This window comes from Asterias amurensis, chromosome 13 (assembly GCF_032118995.1).
Source record: "Asterias amurensis chromosome 13, ASM3211899v1".
NCBI lineage: Eukaryota > Metazoa > Echinodermata > Asteroidea > Forcipulatida > Asteriidae > Asterias > Asterias amurensis.
This window is the reverse complement of record NC_092660.1, coordinates 5,808,620-5,831,252: the sequence shown is the minus strand read 5'-3', so window position 1 is coordinate 5,831,252 and position 22,633 is coordinate 5,808,620. Positions and strand designations below refer to the sequence as shown.

The 22,633-nt window shown below is 39.5% G+C and overlaps 1 protein-coding gene across 3 annotated transcripts in view; it reads left to right on the top strand.

Annotated features, from left to right (window-relative positions):
- Positions 1 to 1,454: 1,454 nt before the first annotated feature.
- Positions 1,455 to 22,633, top strand: part of LOC139946190 (ran-binding protein 3-like) — a 33,025-nt gene continuing 11,846 nt past the window's right edge. For 2 of the 3 annotated variants that reach the window (XM_071943815.1, XM_071943814.1), the window contains exons 1-9: positions 1,455 to 1,574; positions 1,691 to 1,738; positions 15,374 to 15,468; positions 15,714 to 15,759; positions 17,486 to 17,587; positions 19,487 to 19,516; positions 19,716 to 19,793; positions 20,689 to 20,781; positions 21,493 to 21,579. In XM_071943815.1, coding sequence (XP_071799916.1) covers positions 1,547 to 1,574; positions 1,691 to 1,738; positions 15,374 to 15,468; positions 15,714 to 15,759; positions 17,486 to 17,587; positions 19,487 to 19,516; positions 19,716 to 19,793; positions 20,689 to 20,781; positions 21,493 to 21,579 — 607 coding nt within the window. In that variant the 5' untranslated portion in view covers positions 1,455 to 1,546. The remainder of the gene's footprint in view (positions 1,575 to 1,690; positions 1,739 to 15,373; positions 15,469 to 15,713; positions 15,760 to 17,485; positions 17,588 to 19,486; positions 19,517 to 19,715; positions 19,794 to 20,688; positions 20,782 to 21,492; positions 21,580 to 22,633) is intronic. The other variant, XM_071943816.1, reaches the window with a different exon arrangement.

Here is a 22,633-nt window from a genome sequence, read left to right as displayed (position 1 = left end):
AACTCGTTTTGGGGGCCTTATGTTTTTCTTTACATTTTGGTGAGAGGAAATGTAACGAATTTGCATCGAACATTCTTGTGACGTCATGCAAGTAGTTGTGGCTTATTGGCCAGCAACTCACCACGCTAATGCATTATGCATTACATTTTCTCCCACCAAAATCGTTGGCAAATGTAATGAAAAACATAAGGCCCCAAAACGAGTTGGTAAAGGCGCTTCGCAGCTTCGCCGCTCGCGGTGATAGTCTTTTTTCGTGCGTTACATTTTTGGGGTTGTGCGTGCCATCCGGTGTGCCGCGTGCGCCTTGACTAAAGGCTACGGTGTGGATAGACTTGTGGACAAGTCGTTAGTCGTCCCACGCGATGAAATAGTCGAGTTATGTGGCGGTGTTTGTCGGCATCTGCAGCAGTTCGCGCGAGAGCATGCAGTGATCGACTTCTACTCCTTAGAAGTTGGGCATCAGCAGTTCGCGCGCACCGCCACAACTCGACTATCTCATCGCGTGGGACCTTTACGACTTGTCCACAAGTCTACAGTGTGGAGGATAGGAAGCAAAATCTTGAAGACGCCCGGGCGGTCAGTTGGGCATGGCCATCAATCGGTCTCCCTAACATTTGAAGGGTGAGGGACACAATATCAAATGTCCTCCCCCCCCCCCATGTTTTTGGCCACCTTTATCATGAATAGTGCACTGTGCATAAAATCCGACCCATTACGGTCTGCCATCGTCATCAATCCTGGGGAAATGGTCCACTGTTTGAATGTGGCGACACTTCTTATCAACGCCTCCCCCCCCCTTTAAAAATTGGCCTAAGATTGCAGGCACCACGAGCATCTAAAATGCATAACCCATATCTAATGCCGTTATTCATGACTTCGCTCAGTAATGTAAAATCCGCATCTGTGATAATTGATGGTCAAAGTCTTTCAGCATCTAATTGGACAAGGTGAGAAGAATGAAGACATTTCGGTTTTCGAAGTAGGAGGAAAACCCAAGGGAAAATCCATCTAGTCATAGGGACAGAAAAACCCTTCCACATAATGCCCCCAGTCGGATTCGAACCGGGGTCCCCAGAGTCGGGCCGCGCCGGTGAGGCATACAAGACACCATTGCGCCAGCACAAAAACGACTCATTGATTAGCCTTGCTCAAAGCAGTCGAATTAGTTTATAGTGGTTCAGTGGTACGAGTGCGGATGACTTGTGCACAGTATTCGTACGACGTGTGTTCAGCAATGTGACAGTGTGTACGGGTGGGTCGTGTGGTGTGATTACACACACTACGCACAGTGCGTGCTCATTGATTAGCCTTGACGGTCGTTGACGAACATTTTGGCCGGCTTTTTTGTGCCCATTCGGTCTGGTGTATGTCTAAGCAGCAGTGTGTTCTACCCGCATTATAATTTTGTTAACCAGACTAGTGCTTTTTTTTCAACCTCGTATATTAAAATCGATCATTCCCTCTGTTTTTTACGCTTGATATTTCGTTCACATTAAGCACCGTTCAAATACAAGGTTGTTTATCAAGAATAGATTTCTGTACAAAAATGGCGCATGTCCAGACCCCGATGTCAGGTAAAAGTGAAAATTTCCATGTTAAATTATAGTTTATCCTGTTAAGGTGGAGTTGATTAAGCTCACGTCAATCACTTAGCCACTAATTGAAATGTTTTCGTGTCTTCGTTTTCCAGATGACTCAAAAGATGAGACCGAGAAGAACGTAGGCGGCGGACAGAATGGTGAGCCTTGTTTCATTGTTTTGATTGATAAGTTGAAATGTCAAGATGAAGATCATCGATGGTCGGTCCATATTTACTATTTATTGTTGGATTTTCTACCCCATGATTGCGTTCAATTATCCACCCAAACACAGCTGGTTTCACTTCTTCACTCATTGTCACTCGTCATAGATTTATTTATGGTCTTCACAAGAGAATTTTGTGAATTTATGCATGTTTCATTCATTATTTATAAAAATTAAAATGAATTTAAAAAATAGTTAAAATTAAGGATAACTTTCCGTATGGCGCCACCACCTTTTCACTCATTTTTACAAAAAGGGATATATCAATCAGGTAAATTAGATACTATATTATTTTATTTCGAATGAAAAAGTGGTGGCGCCATACGGAAACTTTTCCAAAATTAATCGGGAATGTTGTTAGGGGCCTACTTTCTAATGTAAAAAACCCAAACCATAAGAGTAATAAATTATGGTTGTAAAAATCAGTTTTATGTTTGTTTTTTTCAAACAGGATGTTTGCCTCAAAATTGTCTCTGTCAATCATGTGTCATAAATGATGTAGATGTACAATTAAGCTCTTTTTGTGTCTTTGTCATGTGATATTTATCATTTATGTTCATTTTTGTATGAAGGAAAATAATAACTTGAACTGTATTTTATTTGTTTAAAAAAACAAAAACATATTGCCTTATTTTTAGGTAATGGACAAACAATTAATGTTTTGCCATTACTGCATGCACTTGGGGGACACTAACACAGGCCTGGAATTCCACTTTTCTTTTTTTTGGCCTTGGTGGATCAAGCCAAATTTATGAAGGGCACCAGGGCCAGTAGAAAGGGCACCAAGGCCAAAAGTTTCAAAATAAAGAAGGCGCAAAGGCCAGTAAGTAATCGAAGAGCGTGTCACGAGCGTTATTTACAAGTAAATTAAAAAATTTGCCAGAGGTTTTCCCTGTGGGTGGCTACCCAATGGAACAAGTTTTCATAAAGAAACCAAACGATTTTGTAAAAAGAAAAAAAAAGTAAAAAAAGTAAGAAAAAAAAAACATTTCTATGAAGAAGACCACAAATCATCCCAAAGTAACTTTCTTGCATTTGGGGGCATAGTTCTCAAATTCGTCTTTACATCTTCCTCAGAACGCCCTTTTTATGCTTTATTTTGGCAAAAATCCTTCGTAAACATTTTCAAAGAGTCATTCATTCATCAACAATATTTTTTGTCTGTTCACAAACGGACGATACCATATATGGGCATTTTAACAACAGCGCCCTCTGTTGATCAATGGATTGTGTTAGACTGGTTCCTTGTGAAATCGGGACGTCAGATAAACAAGCGTACGTGGATTATAAGCGCTAACGTGTGCGATGACTCGGAGAGGAACCGTTCTCCGTTGCGCTTGTAACGTTGATTACCATGACTGCTGAATAGAGTCCCCTGGATTATTGTTGTCGGCCGCAAGTAGTTGGCCGGAAACAAATGTTTTTGTCAATAAAAAAATCTTGGACTTTGGTAAAAAAAAGGGCTTGACGGCCAAAGGGGAGAAGGGCACAGCAGTTTTGGCCTTGAAAATGGTATTTTTTCGAGGGGCATCACGGCCAGTTGGGAAGGCATCGACGGCCATGGCCGTCGTGGCCGCCGTGTAATTCCAAGCCTGCACTTATATTCGGGATTATAGCGAGTGCAAATGCAGAGCATGTCGGTTTTATGCTCAGCATAATTTATGCAATCAGTATCCACCACAGTGGTTGAAAATCCCTGTTGGTGTTATCGGGTACGTACATACATGTACATGTATCAAACAGGGCACTATAATTTATTAAATTTGCCAACTGACAAGCATAATTGAAAATTGGCTGTTCAACTACTACTTTTTTAATCAAGTGCACAGTTTAAGTTTTTTTTGAAGATTTTTTTTTAATTTTTAATTGTAAACTTTGGAAATAATGCTAAAATGCATTTTTGGCCGTTGTTGGTTGACCAGAACTTCTGCGAAGGCACCATTTTGTGTGATTTGTGGGATTTCTGTTAGACTTGACTTAGACTCAGACTCAGAAGCCATACAACCATTAACTGCCGTGTATCCAGGGATCACACCCTTGAAATTCACTACAACCTGGGAAGCGGCAGCCAGGGGATCACCTTAAGGGGATGCGACTTTTAACGTGCCAGCGCGCTCTACTCTTTAAACATGTACCATAAAATGCCAGTCTGCAATATTATATCGTGTGGTACATTTTTGTAAATGCAGACATACATGTAGCAGGCCTTGCTCTTTAATCATTTTGTGGCTAACCGGGCTAATAAAACTTTGGGTTTAATAATACTTGACCACAGGAACTTTTAGTACAGGTGTAGCCCAGATTTTAAACATGTAGGCCCGGCCTATGTATTGTCATATTTTGTATTTTGCATTAATGGCAGCAATCAGAATCTAGGCAAATAAAGTTACATTAGTATGTACAGTGTACACTCAAACACAAATAAATTAACACATTTTACATAAATGTATTATTCACATCTGAATGGAAGAGATATTCATGAGCACTGTGTACAGTAGGTTACACCGTTTCAGGCCTGATACTTCACGGAGGCAACAAAGGTGATTGCCTCTGTGTGTGTCCCCTGGTCACTGCCTTGGTGCCCTTGAAATGCTCCAGTACAAATTTGCAAAATTCATCAAAGGGTGCCCTTTACCAAGAAGAACATGTCTTGGTGCCTTTGCCCTTTCAACAACGAAGCATACAGCCCTGCCGTTTTTAATAGCCCACAGGGCAAGTTGAGATATTGTGTTTACTAGCCGGTAGCAGTTTTTACTACATGTACATGTAGACAATGTATGCCGGGCTAGCATCATTGGCAAGCCCTGCACACAGACAGGGAGCGGTGCAATGTTCACAGTCACAGCATGGTTGATGAGCTCCATGAATTTAACCAAACTAAAAAAACTTTACAATTGAACATATGTGATCTTCTTTCAATTCAAACAGAAGTCGTATTAAAAGAGTCCCCCAATCGCCCAAATGTTTCCTTTTTGTTTAAGCTTCTTCGAGGCAACAGGAAATTAAATAATTCCATTTAAAGCTGATTTGGCTAAACCATTAACACTCCCCAGGAACATAAATAGTTCCGGACACAGTTATCAACGAAAGGGAAATATATTTTTAGGAAATGTCAACTTGTCAGGGAATCAAGGAGTGTCTCCTATGATTTGGTTTGAGGACCGACTTCATTTGGAGGTTACTTAAAGGCACTGGCCACTATTGGTAATTACTCAAAATAATTGTTAGAATAAAAACATACTTGGTTATGAGCAATGTAGAACTGCTGGTAGTACATGTATTTAAAAACACTGAGAAACGGCTCCCTCTGTAGCAACCTAGTTTTCGAGAAAGAAGTTATTTTCCACGAATTTGATTTTGAGACCTCAGAATTACATGTCGACTTTGAGGCCCCAAAATCAAGCATCTGAAAGCACACAACTCCATGTGACAAGGATGTTTTTTTTACATTATTATCTCGCAACGTCAACATGTTCGATAACCAATTGAGTTCAAATTTTCACAGGTTTGTTATTTTGTGCATAAATGTTGTGATGTAACACCAAGTATGAGAATACTGGTCTTCGACAATTACCAAATAAGTGTCCAGTGCCTTTAAAATGGGGCTGTAGAAAGGTCGGCAGAAGAAGATAAACACAATTTAGGTTAGGGCAGGCCTGATACTTCACAGAGGCAACAAAGGCGATTGCCTCCATGTCTCCTTGTGATTGCGTTGGTGCCCTTCTTGAAATGCTCTTGAAAGTAGAAATTTACAATTTCCTCATACATTCGTCGGGTGCCCTTACATGTAACCAATGAGAAAATGGCCTAATTGCAAGGTACCCTTTCCTTTTCAACTACAAAGCAAACAGGCCTGTTGGGGTTTTCCCAAAACTACATCATGTGTTTTGTTGTGCTTTAGACACAATTAGTGTTGTGTGCTATAAAAAAAAAATTATGTACATCCCTTTGGGAAACAGCAGATATTCTTAGTGGCAGTTTTTCCTTAAATTGTAAAGGGCACCTCTATTTAGGGAAATTTTAACTGTCTACTCAGGAGCTTTAAATTCAAAGGGCACCGAGGTGATAACTAGTAGCATGGAGCAGGACAATGGAGGCAGTTGCCACTGTACATGCTGTATGAAGTCTCAGGCACTGTACATGTACAATGTTATAGGTCTGTCATTTGTATGCCTTTATGAACCTGTACATAAAACAGGCCTCGACCTCTGCAGCGGCCACCAGCGGCCATTGCCCCAGCGAATTGCCGTGAAGCCCTTTTAAAAATCACGTACCTTACGGCCACTTGGCCGTCGTGCCCTTTTTCATTGATTCCATAACATTATTTATTCGCAAATGTTATTTAATGTTAACATTGTGACCCATTTAATTTATATGGAGGTAAAATTAGGAACGTACGATCCCGCACACTAGTTTTCACAATGCTGATTCTGTGCACTAAAAAATGTGTCGAGAACGTGGCATGAAAACCATATCAAACTTAGTTGAGCTGTTTACTACTAAAACGAAGCACCAGACTACTTCAATGTATAAACTCGCCACAAGTCCCTACACTAAATTACGCATTTTCGCACTGATTTGTCTATCGAGATCTGTATTTGTAGCGGATGGGGCGGGGGAGGCGCGCAGCCGGGGACTGGATACAGTCTATGTTTTTCCCCTGGCTATTTCGCTGGTGTCCAAGGCTTGTACTGGATTAAAGGAACACGTTGCCTTGGATCGGACGAGTTGGTCAAAACAAAAGCGTTTGTAACCGTTTTTATAAAATGCATATGGTTGGAAAGATGTTTTAAAAGTATAATACAATGATCCACACAAGTTTGCCTCGAAATTGCGTGGTTTTCCTTCTACTGTGCGAACTAACATGGTCGGCCATTTATGGGGGTCAAAATTTTGACCCCCATAAATGGCCGACGTGTTAGTCGACGATGTAAAAGGAAAACCACGCAATTTCGAGGCATGTTTGTGTGGATCATTGTATTCTACTTTTACAACATCTTTCTACCCATATGTATTTTATAAAAAATGGTTACAAACGCTTTTCAAAGACCAATTCGACCGATCCAAGGCAACGTGTTCCTTTAATGTTTGTGACCCACCACTACCAGTGATCTGCCTGCCTTGCGACTTTGTTTTTCATTGCCAAACACATGTTTGTGTACACACAACAAGCGTGGAGTTGTAAAACGTCAAAATCGGACTAAATGGAGGTAACGGCAGAGCCCTAATTTTGGAAATCATCATACTCAATCAAGTTCATTATTGGTTAATCAGTATGCCATCCCACAAAAGATGCAAAAATAAGCAGGAAGGCGAAAGGGCTGGAGTGGTGGCAGCAAAGTGTCAACTTTAGAAGCATTTTTTAATTAGGTGCGTTTGTTTACATTTTTATAGTATTTATTTTAGCGCAGTCTAGCGTGGCAGGCAAAATACAACTTACAAGTTTAGCTAAATGCTAGGCCAATTATTTTGTGCTAAGGGGTTCGTTTTTAACTTTCATAATCATATTTATATAATATAACAAATATAAAAAAGAAAAAAGAAAATCCAAATCATCGGATTTAGCTGAGCCTCCGCCCTCCGGGTTGTTGGTGGGTTTTTGGCGTGGGCTGGGTGGGGCTCGTTTGTCGCGCAGAGTTGGGGTAGTGGTGAGCCAGAGACTATAATTGATCTTTTTTCTTCAGATTGGCATGCAGGGAACTAATTTTCTTAATATTTTTTTCTGTATGATTTTTTCAACAATTCTATGTTCTGGAGCAATGATTTGTTTTCAGATGAGCAGAAGGGAGTTTAATTAAGTCGATGAATAAGGGGAGGGGGTAAGGGGTAAAATGGGGTAAGTTAATTACTGGGGTAATCGTTTGCAATTCGAGTGCTGCAAAAAAACTGTAAATAATTCAGAAACAAATATTTTTAAACTTTTATTTAATTTCAGTTGCATAGCATGTAAACAGCGACAATAAAATAAATATGGGTTGGAAAGTTAACCACCATCTTGAAATCAGTGGAAAGTATATTAACATAATCATCAACAAATAAAGGTTTGAAAATGGCCTTGGTGCCCTTTCAGTTGGCCTTGGTGCCCCTTTCTTTTTTAGAGCTTTTGAGGCCAAGTGGCCTTGCCCCTCTGAAGCTAAAGGTTGAGGCCTGCATAAAATGCATACCACTCTGTGCATGAACATGTTTGTATGCTGAATTTTGGTCAATGTTGTTTATACTATCCTGCTGTTCATCATTTTTGTTATAAATAGCCTCTGCAATACTGAGGCTCCCATTGGAAATAACCAAAAACCAGATCACATTTTATTTTCAAAAGTGTATCTTACAATATACATTACATTGTACAAAAATGTTGTATTATAATGCACATACGTACTTGTGTGTCCTGCCGTCGATTTCACAAAGAGTTAGGACGAGTAACTCGTCCTAACTTAGGGTTAATCTTAAGGTCTGCATGTTACAGTGCAGGGCTGGGACTCGACCTAAGTCCTAAGATTAGTCTTTAAGTTAAGAAGAGTTTTGTGAAATCGACGGCAGCAGTTTTACTCATGGTATAGTAGAGTAAAGATTAAAAAAAAAAAAAAAAAAAAAGGGTAAAAAAGAGTCAAAAACTGCACATCAAACGCTGTAAGGGCTTTAAATAGCCATTTAAAGAGAGTTTAATGCTGTGATTTGACTGTAATCCATCCCCCAGAACCCTTATAAAAGACCTTTGAATTATAATATCAATGCACTTTCGCTGAACATGCTACAATACATGTAGTGATTCATCTGGCATTTCTATCGGGAATCCAGTTTTGTCCACTGAAATTACTTGGTCACTTTGACTCTGGACATGTACCTGGCCCTGTGCCAAGAATGGTTGTTTTGGCTGCTTTGTCGTGGTTAATCAGTAGACTGATTCATTGAGCTCTCCAGGCCTGTCATGCTTCATTGTTGAAAGGGCAAGGGCACCAAGGCATTTTCTCCTTGTAAAAGGCACCCTATGAGGAAATTGCAAACTTCTGATTTCGAGAGCATCTTAAGGGCACCAAGGCAATTACCTGGAGGCATGGTAGTCTTGGTTCCAAGACCATTGGTGTTGTGCGGTCACACACAACCAACGTTCCGATTATGTACGGCAAAAACTGTCCACGCTTGTAATGAACGAACGCTAGCGGGCGCTGTTTCTCTGATTTACGGATCTCACCATGTCCTGTGCTCACCATGGTCTTGGATATTTGCAAATTGAAGGCGTGGCCAGACTATGTAAATTACTTTTAATGTATGCAATATTCATATCACGTGACGAATTGAAGATGACTATTCAAACTAGATCGAGTCAAAGGTCAATATGATCGGCGGTCTTTTTTTAATAATCTTTGCTCAAAGAGTGATTCCGTGGTCATTATAGGCCTATTAAAAGGAAAACAGTGAAATTTTAAGTATAGGTACCTATTCAGATTATGGATACGTGACGATTTGAAATTGTAAATAATGGTCAAAAATCGAACGTAAAATTAGCATTCAGAGAGTCCGTGTATCGGACGCTGTATGGGCCCACGGCGTGGAGCAATCGGAACGTGAAATAAGCCTTGTGGAATATCACGTACCGCCCATGCCGTGTCTCGTGGGGTTGAAGGTGTTAAATCCCAGGCGCTATGAACTCCCAGCTTGCGGGTGTCGAATCCGTTGTTTCTTATGATCGCAACGTTCCAATATGCTCCATTTTAATTCATGGCCCCTAATTTCTTTTTGTTATGAGTTTTCAGGTAATTTTGATGATGTCAAAACCTAGGAATATCGCATATTGTTATATTGACAGTGTTATTGTGTGAGTAGCTTAAAAAAATTATGAGAATTTTTTATAAAAGGTTTAAATAAAAACAATGCTAAAATTCCCTCAAAGCATAATTTTGTCAAACAAAGTATTATTTTTTTAATTCTGTGAATGAAGAGTTATTTTTGAGGTAATGATTAAACTGGGCAACTAGTGGAATTTAATGACCCGACTATTCGCCTCAAATAACTGGGAGTTGAATAGCAGTAGTCGCCGCTGGACAAGCAATCAAAACTCGAAATTTCTCATGAGTTATTCCAAAAGATATTGTTACGACTACATTCCCAAAAAATGTTATTTGGTTACGTTCCAAGCTACGCAGCTACTCGGCTACGTTTACGTTCTAAGATACGCTTAGGTCTACGTTCCTTCAAGTTACACTATAATATCAAAAGGTATGTTTTCAAGCCCGAGTCAAGCTACGCTTACATTCCAAGATACGCAGCTACGTTTACGTTCCAAGATACGCTTAGGTCTACGTTCCTTCAAGTTACACTATAATATCAAAAAGTACGCTTCCAAGCCCGAGTCAAGCTATGCCTACGTTCAAAGATACGCAGCTGCGTTTATGTTCCAAGATGCTACGCTTCAGTCCAAGATATGCTTACGTTCCAAAAGATGTCAACGTTCCAAGCTACACAGCTACTCAGCTGCGCTTACAGATCTGCTTACGTTCCTTCAAGTTACGCCATAATATCAAAAGGTACGCTTTCAATCCCATGTCAAGTTACGCTTACGTTCCAAGATACGCAGCTATGAATTATGTTCCAAGATATGCTTACGCTCCACCAAAAGATACTGTTACGTTCCAAGCTACGCAGCTACTCAGCTACGCTTATACACTCCAAGATACTAATAGGTTACGCTACAATATCAAAAAGTACGCTTTCAATCCCAAGTCAAGCTACGCTTACGTTCCAAGATATGCAGTTACGGTTACGTTTCAAAATACGTTCTCACAAAGATGCTTTTGAATCCCTCAAGATTTCCTTCCCCCAAGATTAAAAAACTTTCACTGTGAATAACACTACAGGGCCCACCAGTTAATATCTGTTTGGCAGAAAATACTGTACACAATTTCTTTACTATCCAAAAATTTACTTGGGCACTACAAAATTTCAAATTTAATTAAAAATTGGCTGGCAACCAGTTTCTGCTAAGCAATACTATTTTGTGCTAACTATAAGCAAATTGTTTAGCCAATACAGAGGCTTCATCAGTGTGGGCCCTGGCACGTCGGGAGCATAACGCCACGATCGCATTTCAAGCTGCATATCATGGCAATGCAGGTGTCTGGATCTGGACATTATACACAGAAATGTTTGTGCTGGTACCACAAACCTTTCTTTATCGTATTTCCACCCTGTGTCAAAGTTTCAAATCCTACTGATCTGGACATTATTATACTCCGATAAAAACATATATACCCACACACAGAGTAAAGCAAAAGTCATGCAATGGAATTACTGCATGCATTGTGCACTACATGCACAACACTGATAAATTATTCATGAGCCAACCGCAACGCAGCCTCTGATTGGCTCCACCGGAAAGTCGGGGGAGATTTGCCGAAAAACAATAAAAAAGTTAAGACCCGTCGTTGCAAATATTCAAGACCATGGTGAGATCTAAATCAGAGAAACAGAGCGCCCGCTAGCGTTCGTTCATTACAAGCGTGGACAGTTTTTGCCGTGCATAATCGGAACGTTGGTTGTGTGTGACCGCGCAACACCAATGGTCTTGGGACCAAGACTAGAGGCATGGAGGCAATCGCCTTCGTTGCCTTCGTGGAGTATCAGGCCTGTCGTGCTGAATCAATGGACTGATCCATTGAGCTCTGCCCTCCTAAAATGACCAACTACCGACTACAGCCGCAAACATGCACCCAACATGTCCAAATGTCTGACAAAATTCCGTTGTGTAAAAACCACAAGGGAAACTGACAGGGTTCAACACCAAATCATTTAAAGTTTACCCAGTCAGATTTAATTGTGGTCTATAATTTGATATCTGAAATAAAAAGTTACATCCTCCCGCTTCCCAGGTTGTAATCGTGGCAGTAAACGGTTGCCTGGCTTCTGACTGGCACCAACGATTTTGACAAATAGTTAGAGTGCTGGCACATTAATGTGGAGGTCTTTGGTTCAAAACCTGCTCTAGTCAATTTTGTTTTTCAACCCCAAATCATGAATCAAATTACAAAATCATCAACGAGTTTCAGGCATTGGGTTTGTCTATTTTGAGTGGCGCAGGTAATTGGGCAAAATTATACATTGGCTGCCTGAAGGTAGTACAAAATCAACTGAGCGTGCAACAATTTTGCAACAATTGTTTTGTTTATGATAACAGTTGTACTCTTCTTTGGAGGTGATCTGTTGTCATCTTCCAACATTACATGTGTGACAAAATTGTCAACTGAAAGAGCAGCAGGCGAACAGTGGGTATCGAACTGCAAGTAAAAGGGGCCGTTGTTGACAGAAAATTAATTCACTGTTCCCTACGGCACATCACAGGAAAATAATAATAACAAGTATAAAATTCATTTATAAGCAATAATACCAGGAACGAAATCAACTTACCTAGTACAGGCCTTATACTTCACGGAGGCAACGGAGGCGATTGCCTTCGTTGCCCCTTGTCATTGCCTTGGTGCCCTTGAAATGTTACAGTAGAAACTAACAATTTCCTCATTGGGTGCCCTTTGCCAAAGAGAAAATGCCTTGGTGCCCTTGCCCTTTAAAAAACGAAGCATACAGCCCTGCTAGTACCAGCTTAATTACACTACAGCCTCAAAACCAGCGGCTATTTCTAGCCTCAAAACCAGCAGCTACATGTATTTCTAACGCAAAGCACTGGCAATGACCCGTTGCGGGCACGATCAAGGTAATGTACATGTACCCCGTAGAATGTACATTGTATCACTCTGTTATCCTGAGCCAGGAATGCATGTTTGTGGCACATACACGATACATTTGGTTCTCAATCAATAAAAATGTACAATCTATTGTACCATGGTCGGTAACAAACACATGGGTTTGTATGTTTTATTTTTCGAAACAGTGGGGCATTCTGGACCAAGATTTGTGGATTTTTGATTTTAGCTTTAGGTCTTCAGAATGTTTTCTACTTGGTGTTTATCTTTGTTTTAAAGTCCTACTGTGCAATCTGGAGCATTCTGTTGTATTATGTACACGTACAATATGCTTTTTTCTTTATTGTGAACAGATTTTCAAATTTAATATTAATGTTTTTATTATTAATATTTTGTGGCATATATTGCACACAACTCGCCTGTACTGCGCCTTTGTCAGCCCACTGTGCTAACTTGATCTGGGAAGAATCTTGCTGTTTATTTATAGACGGTTGCCATGGTCGATGTACAAGTACATATAGAAGGCATTGAATGGATTTGACTGTAGTTTGCAAAATACATGTAGCTGTTTGCTTTGCCTTTTGTAGTGTTTAGCACTGTATACTCGGTACTTTCCTTCAAGAGTTGTGTGGAAAAAAATCTGTCGACCATATTACTCGGCTGAGACTTGAACCCACAACATTTGCTGATCTACAGCAGATATCATCGAGAACACCTGGTACATGTAGCTACAACTGTAGAGGCAGCTCGAATCCTTTATTTCAACATGGGGTAACGCAACAATTTTCCACTTGAACGCCAGGATTTCGAAATATAGTATCAATACCGTGTGTGACCCATCGTACTTGTTTGATTAGTCATGTTAGTCGTTACTTATTTTTTGAGGGATAGGCCCTACATGCATTTGAAGAAAAATATATATAGCATTTCTTTGTCAAGAGTTTGCCTACACATACTCTTAAAAAACCTGTTTTTTACATGATTAATTTTCCTTGTAATAAGGCTTCTGTGTGTACATGATGTACATACCTTACTCATGTCACTGGGCATGCGGGGATGTAGTACAACATGATTTCTGTAGGTTTACATAAAGTAATACATGTACATATTACATGTACAATTTTAAAAGCAATTTCTTTATAGATTGGACATTTTAGTCATTTTTGACAGGATTTTTGTGCACATTCATGTTTTTGACTTGAGCGAGAGTGATTTATTGGGTGACATTTCCTGGACTTTGACTTCATTTCAGATGGATGCAGGCAGTTGGCCTGGATGCTTTTTCTCTTGAGGATTGGTTGAATATTAACTTTATGATCAGTGAGGTTCCTGATTAAATTTAAACGGTTTTGTTTGTTTGTTTTTTTAGTTTTTGTTAACCAATTCCAGTACTTTGTTTTTATCGCAAATAGGTCTACAACATTCATGCTTTTAGGTTTTGTACCTAGGGGTGGTAGAGCTGACGAAATAGTGGCATTTGGGTTATGTGTGATCACACATATAATACAACAAACCTGATTGTGACAAATTTGGCTGAATCAGTTTCAAGTGTAAGTCGGGAGGTAGTGTAAACCATGCAAAATGTTTAAAAACACATCGTCCTAAATTTTGGTACATGTAACAACCAAAAGCAGCTGCTTGTAGAGGGTTTTTCGGACACAGTTCTCTTGCTTATGACTTCATTTTAGAGGAAAACAGCTCAAACATAAAAAATTGTTCTTGGATTAACTTCATACAAGTTCAGTATAAAATTAAGTGTTAACTGATGCCGATGTTTTTTTATCCCTTCTGTAATAGTAATTTCAAAAAGATAATCCAGATAATTAAAACAGAAAATTTGCAGCCTCCTTAGTACGTATTTTGATGCCAAGCCAATTAGAGTTTGTTTGTTATGACAAGTGAGTTACTCTGCAAAAGTTTGAGAGACTAAATATAGTCCGAGTGCAAAGCGTACCCCCTAGTGTGCTGCTTATAGGTCAAGGCCAGCGAAGTTGCCCCATAGTGGAAGAAACCACCGAGACTTCTCATCAGGCACTCTGAGTCAAAGGATGTTCTGGTTAAGAAGAAGGAATACATTATGAAGTTTGAAGAAAGTTCGGAGAGAAATGTACACAAGTTTGTCAAATTTGTACAGCATGTTTTTTATAGGATTTGAAGCTTTTGTTGAAAACAACCAAGAAAATAGTGACAAAATCACCACAGCTGGTCATTATCAGAAAATTTGCATTTTGTATTGTACATATTGTACAATGAATTTACCACAAAAATAAAGATTTGTAATAAGTAAACATCATGCCATGCATGCAGGGTTTGCCCTTAACTACATGTATTTCAGTGAGTACATGTAGCGAGCAGGACTGGTAAGTTTGTCGTTTCACTAGTCTGCCAGCTTTTTCACTAGTCCATGTGTCACATTGAGCAGGGATGCTTTTCAATATTAAACTATAACCGGACCTTTTTGGGACGACTTTTGACTGGTACTCGGGTGTTTTAACTGATAATTGGCCAGCAGACCACTGTTACGGGAGAACACTGTTTTGCGACGTGATTTCTTTCTTCATGGCAAAAGTTGATTAAAACTATACATGTTGCTACAGTAACATGCATAATGTAAGATTTGTATGTTTTCTTATTATGCCTTGTGTACAAATCAGGAAGTCCATGCCCTGTGGCTCTTTTTGTAATCATGCGATGTGTACAGTGTTCTTCAGCTTACATTGTTCCATGTACCAATCGTTCGAAATGTCTACATTTTATGCCAAGAACTAAGTTGATAAACAGTGGCAAATAACCCTAGTTTTCTTCTGAAAGATACCCTGGCAAAGGCTCTCATTAGCAATTAATGTAAACTTGATTAATTTCATTCTTCTCACCCCCAGGTATTGACAACAGAAATGGAGGAGGTGCTACTGCTGGCGTGATTGGTCCATCATCGTTTGTTTTCGGCCAGAACATGGAAAGCCGGGTTCTCAAGGTAAAGCAAAGATGACTTCTGTCATCAAATTTATTATTGTCTTGTCTTACAACCATGTGTGCTGAGCATTATGTCGACCATGTATTGTTAGTCAGTGTTTGCACTTTCGTGAGTCCTGTGAACTGGTAAAAGAAATTCTTCAGCATTTTATACAGGGGATAAGTTGTTAACTTTTTGAGTTTCATTCTATCAGTTATTGTTTGTAAATAACTTCCTTTTTTTATTTTTTATTTTGTCTATTGCAGCGTTCGGCAGAGGAACAGCTAGATAAGAAAACCGCTGAACAAGAAGGTAAGAAACAACAACAATATTCACCTTTAAGCCTGGTTCATACTTCCTGCAAATGCGACATTTTGTCGTCACAACTTTAAAACAAAGTCATTATTAGCATACAACCTTACTTGGTAACGAGTAATGGAGAACTGTTGATGGTATAAAACATTGTGAGAAATCGCTCCCTCTGAAGTGACACAGTTTTTGAGAAAGAAGTAAATTCTCATTAAAATATTTGAAATTGATTACGAGACCTCAGAGGTCTCGAAATCAAGCATCTGAAAGATTAAAACTTGTGTAACAAGGGCGTTTGTTCTTCCATTATTCCCTCGCAACTTTGATAAAACCAATTGAGCTCAAATTTTCACAGGTTTGTTATTTTATGCATATGTTGAGATACACCAAGTGAGAAGACTGGTCTTTGACAATTACCAATAGTGAGTGTCTAGTGTCTTTAAGACGATATCAGTTTTATGTCCCAAAATTTGGTTCTGAGAAGCATTTTTGTCAGTAAAGTTTTTCAGATTGTGTTTTCCAATAAAGGATTATTCTTCTTGCACAGACATGTTCGCTCCGAAGTTAGTTTTATTCATGCACATTTATACAAATGTACGTACATTGTACATCTACAATGTAGGATTAAAACAATCAAATGGTTCCAAAAAACAAAGGTATACTGGACTTTTAAATGAGCTGTTTTGTTTTTAAGCCCCTTTTCCTCCACTTCCTTCTCATCGATAAACCATGGATGTAAATTTATGCACTGACAACAAGAAAATACATAGTAATAAAATACATGTAATTCAGTGCAACCACTCCTTGGCAACCAGCATCAGGATGTTTGTGCAAAATTTGGCCTGAATAGTGTTAAGATCTTGTCAACGAAAGCAGAGCCTGTCTCCCGTTTCGAAAGGCGATACCCGCCCATGAGAGAGTATTTTGTTTGCCATGTCCTTTATTGTCAATTGAACTGATATCAACAGTATTCTTCATGGCAGATTTTCTAGGGATGTTTTGTTATTGTTCCCCCCCCCCTCCTTTTAATAAAAAGAATGGTGAATTTCTGTTGGTTTCCATTTTCAAGACATACATGTAGGCCTATTAGTGTACATTTCTCATGTTGTGTAGTACTGAACTTGATCTGGATTGCTCTTTGCAAATTTGTATTGAGCAAAATAGTGCATCAGACGCATAGAGTACATGTCCTAGGATTTTCCCTAGGATTTCTCAGAACTGTTGGCGATCAAAATTTTGGCAATGTACAGGCACTTTTAATTTGAAACAAGGTGGTGGGAACATTTTCTACTTGGTGTTTATCTTGGTTTTAAATGCCCTAATGTGCATTCTGGAGCATTGTAATTAATGGTTTTACCTTGATGATTTTCGTTCTAATAGTATTTGGTATTATTACAAGCTGTAGTTTTATTATTGTTTTGCTTTTCTGCCAAAATGTTCACATAAATCGCCACACAAAGGTTTGCCCAATATCGTGCCACCTTATTCGACCAGTGCAGATGAATGGCTTCCAAATGGTTGCTGGAAAAATGGACTAGAAGGGTTTGTCAGTGTATCCTTTTAATTTTCATTTAATTGGTATAAAAGCCTCGTCTCTCTTTGATCTTTGCTCTTTGTAAATTTATACGTACAGTGTATGGCATTGGGAATATAATGCAATTATGCTAAGTTATTAATGGTGTTGTAAATGAATGAATACTGGACTTATTCTTTGTTTTGTATCTTACAGACAATGAGAGCGAAGGAGGAGGAGGAGGCAAGAAGGAAGACCCGGGGGAGTTCCCCAAGGCAACCCCGGCTGTCATGTCTCAGAGACCAATCATCTTTGCAGGTCAGAGAACTTTTTTATTCGGGCCTCAGAAAAATTCTCAGGCTTGCTTTGTTTTTCTTTTAGAAAGATGTAAACATTTGTGCATTGGGCATGTTGGGGATAACTCATTTATATCCACACACTTAGCTTGTTATGACTTAGATTAATCATTGTATAATTGTCGTTGTATTCTATATGTCTCTTTGTTGTATATGTTTTGTTTTTTGTTCAGCGCCTCGGAATAGGGTCTTGTACACTAGATACATGTAGATGGCGCATTATAAATGCATTATTATTGTTATTAATACATCAATATCAACCTAGTACCCTTGCATGGGACAGAAGGTACATGTAACTTCGTAAAAATGCAAAAGTTGTACGATTCAAATTTGGCACCATGCCAGTGCTATCATTGGATTAAGTGCCAAATATTAGACACTTCACTTCCTGGAAACACAAACTGGCAAATCTAGTGCTACATCTATCATGCTAATTAGTGTAATGTAATTACAAAACTACCAAAACTACTGGTACATGTATTACACAGTAGGTCCAGATACTGTCAAAAATGTACCATTAACAGTTTTGGAAAACTTAATGTTTTTTTACACCATGATTTTTCAAACAAAAGTATAGAGTACATACTTGAAGAATGGTCTATATTATGTAAAATAGAGCGAAACATCAAGACATATGAACACGATGAACATGTAGAAAGTTAGATCCACATCAAAGTGGTCTGGTTTGCACAGTGGTATCTTTCCTCACCTTCCACTTCTAGCATGTCTATAGCCTGAACATCTGACGTCACACTTCGAGGCTCGTGAATAACGCCAGAGACCGGCCGGTAAACTGGCGTGTATATTCACCTTTGACCTTCATTCATTTCACATAGAGATACACACAAATTCTACACAAACAATGCATGCAAGTACATCCACATGTACTGTATACATGTACATGTACATAATACCACTTACGTGGACACACATGCAGACGACCAAAAGTAAGCTTTTCATATCTGTGTTTTGATTGGTCAACCGAGGTGACCTCAAACTAAAATCAAAACAAACCCAGCTACGGTAGCTTGGAACATCAAGACATATGAACACGATGAACATGTAGAAAGTTAGATCCACATCAAAGTGGTCTGGTTTGCACAGTGGTATCTTTCCTCACCTTCCACCTCTAGCATGTCTATAGCCTGAACATCTGACGTCACACTTCAGGGCTTGTGAATAACGCCAGAGACCGGCCGGTAAACTGGCGTGTATATTCACCTTTGACCTTCATTCATTTCACATAGAGATATACACAAATTCTACACAAACAATGCATGCAAGTACATCCACATGTACTGTATACATGTACATGTACCACTTACGTGGACACACATGCAGACGACCAAAAGTAAGCTTTTCATATCTGTGTTTTGATTGGTCAACGGAGGTGACCTCAGACTAAAATCAAAACAAACCCAGCTACGGTAGCTTTTAGTCACTGCATTTACCCAATGATATCATTGTACCCTGTGGCATCGCTGGGTCTGAATAGCAGGTACCTGTCTTAAAGACAGGGGCCCAGTCTAGGATGTCTAGGGCCCTGTTCGAATCACGCCAGGGCACTATTTGGATTTGGTTTTCAGTCCCTACCTGACTGCGTGGATTCTCTCTGGAATAATTCCCTGGGATTTTCCTCCCACATCTGAAATTGAAGTTTCCCTACTTGTCTTCTTTTCATGGGGTTCTTCACTAGAATTGTGATTAAGTTTTCCTTTCTGTGTTTTTTGTTTCACAGCCAGAATAAAAATAAAATGAAATGAAAGTGTGGTCTGTTTACATGCCTTAGTATTTAACAAATACTTAACAAATATTTAACAAATATTTAACAAATATTTGTTTGTTCCTTTTCATTCAAAAGGGTCTGGAAAGGATGCCAAGGGAGATAAAGGTAAGTAAATATCGTGTCTTGTTTCATGGTGACCTTTTCTACTTTTAGAACAAATAATTTAGGAATTAATTAAGAAAACATGCATTTTCCTACTGGGCTTAAAACAAGTGCCGGAGCCCAAGATCAAGCCTTTGTTTGAAAGACGTTCTAAATCATAGTTTGTAAAACTCTTATGTTGTAATTTTCTTGGCAATTACAGATGATTCCAAGCCTAGCTTCAAGCTGAATCCTCCAACACTAGTCCATGGAAAAGCAAAATCTGCACCCAAAGCTACAGGTGAGTTTTTGTCTTTTTGTTTGTCACTCTATAGAAACTTCAATTCAGATTTGGATTGCATTGGCGGTTTGTGCGTAAAGTGCCACCTCTCACCACTATGGCCCTAGATGGATTCCTGTCTATGGCCTTATGTGAGAAGAGTTGTACAATGGTTCTATCCCCAGCCGTGACACTTGTGTCCTTAAGCAAGACACATAACCATTGCTTCGCCCTTCGGATGGGACATAAAGCCGATGGTCCCACGTGTTGTGTAAACGCATGTAAAAGAACCCAGTGCACTTATCGAAAAGAGAAGGGGTTCGCCCCAGTGTTCCTGGCTGGATTGGCAGCATATTGCGCCACAGCACCTTGTAAACCATTACATGGCGCTTAAGGATTAGGTCTTACAATGTATATCTCAAAAATTCGCCCCACTCCTTGCAGTTATAACACCTAGCGCTTTGTATCCTTTGGCAAAAGGCGCGTTATAAATACGGTTATTGTTATTATTATTATTATTCTATTCTATAAGTAAGGCAGCACAAGATAAAATCTAATAACAACTTTGCCTAGAGGGTTTTCTCCGGGTCCTCCGGTTTCCCTCTCACCAGAAAAACCCCCCAAATATTGTTAAGCTTTGGCTGTGCTCTGTGTTCACATGGGATCTCTGTGGCTGGCTATTGCAAGCACAGAGTTGAAAGGCATTCTGGAGAGTTCCCTGATGGGTGCTGGCAGAGCTCGTTTCCCCACCAAGTGGCCTGGCTGATCCACATGTGTTAAACTATGCTATTTACATGTAACTCCCAAAATGGCAACGTGGCAGACAGAAGCGGCATGTGGCGTTGGTGCCTGGAATTGAGTACAAAATTTATTGAAAACAGAATTACCACTGACTTTCTTGATGTGATTGCTTCAGATGCTGAAGAGAACACAGCAAGTCTATCCAAACCATTGATTCGTCCCTCACATCTCTGCCGAGCCACTCAAAACTGGGCCGCCCTCAGCGCAGGTAAATATCAACCATTTTGTCTAAGATCATCAAGTCCTTCTCACAAAGATTCTGGTTTCTGTAAAAAAGAAATTTGGAGACTGACAGGGTTATCATGTGGTTCGGAGGCGGGACATCCTACGGCGAATCAAATCTTCTCTTTTCCCTATGCAGGCAAACAGCTCTGGGCCCAGTTTCATAGCGCTGCTTAACGGTAAGCACATTTTCGTGCTTACTGTAAGCGCATTTCACAGGTTAACAAGAAATATTAGGCGGCCATCTTGCTTGTTCACCATGGATTTGTGACATTAGTCATTTTCTTGCAGTAAGCAACGGTAGTTTAGCATGCCTTTTCATGTGCTGACGGATGCATTGCGCTGAAACGGAAATCGCACGGTAAGCAAAAAATTGGCCCTTAAGGAGCGCGTTGAAATTTGCCCATGTTGTGGTCTCCACACCAGCATCACTCCTGAGGACACCGACATACATGTAGCTCGTCCAATGTCTACCTTTAGCCTCACCCCATTAGTTGGTTCCCACAGATCCAGTCTGGCTGGTAGGCCCTACAGTTCTGGAGTTTGTAACGGTGTCCCGCTAGGCCTTTCCATCCATCTTTTTGTGTCTGACGGGCCTTAATTGTTTACAAACATTTTGTTTGAAGATGCACACTTTGTTTAAAAATTACCAATAAGTAATATTTTAATTATTCTAATCACAATATTTTTCTTTCAGTCGCCACTGGATTGGCTTTTAAACTTAAAGCCGCCTCCTCCCATCCACTGGCCTCTTCTTTTTCTAAATGTCAGTGGAATGGAAAAGGTAAGGGGTTGTTGACCCATACCTTGCCCGATACAAAAAGTAAAATAAAATAAATTCCCCAGCCATCAGTTTGCATCCGCTACGCTTCTTTTATTTCAAGATGTACAACCCACTATTTTTATTACTTTTGCGGTATTTAATTGTTTTTGATGTGAATTTTACTGGGGTTACTTAACCTTTTAAGCAAGAAATCTCTGACAAGTTTATTTGCTGAGCTAGAAACTAGCAGTAAGCCAGTCATAACCAGTGTGCATTGCATGACATTTTGGCTGGTAAACCATTTTTGCTTCGTAAGCAAGATTTTTCTGTGCTCAGCCAAAGTTTTGTGCATAACATCTCGTCATGAAATTTGTCTCTTCCCAGAGATTCCATTCTTGTAATGAAAATACTGTATGAGCTGAAACAATTTGGTTTTTTTCTGTTACCCTGTCCTCCAGCTTTTCTGTCAAAGTCCCCAACTTTGACGTGCAATTTTAGAGTGGGTCATACATCTAATTAAGCATGTGGTTTTGTTTGCGTTATTTTGGTTTGGACAAATCCCAAGATGGAAATGTTGCATCTAGCATAACATGCACAGTGAACTTCAATTTTTATTTGCAACTCACTTGATGAAGTTAAAAAATTATATGCCCCAGTGCTTTGCCTGTGCCTTATTTGTTAAGGCAGTGATTTTGTCTGTCATCCCCGGTTAAGCTCGATAGTGTAGCAGTTAGGCTATCATCATTTCCAGGTCGTAGCTTCAAACCCAATTTGTGGATTTCATTTGGGTAAAGAAGTAGTTTAAGATGAGCCATATTTTTACTTTCACCCTTCTACTTTTACTCCTGGTGCCTGGTAACATTTGCAGTTGACGAACCATTTGAAAACAGTACACTGCACAGGCTGGATATTTTGGCACATATGGGACAGTACAAACTGTACTATGATGATGTAGCCACCATGTGATAGCATATTGCTATAGGCTGGCATAGTTTGACTTGTGTTTGAAATTTTAAATCACAGTGGTTTAGACAGTAGGAGAGTTAATTTTTGAAAGCACACTATTTAAGAGTCC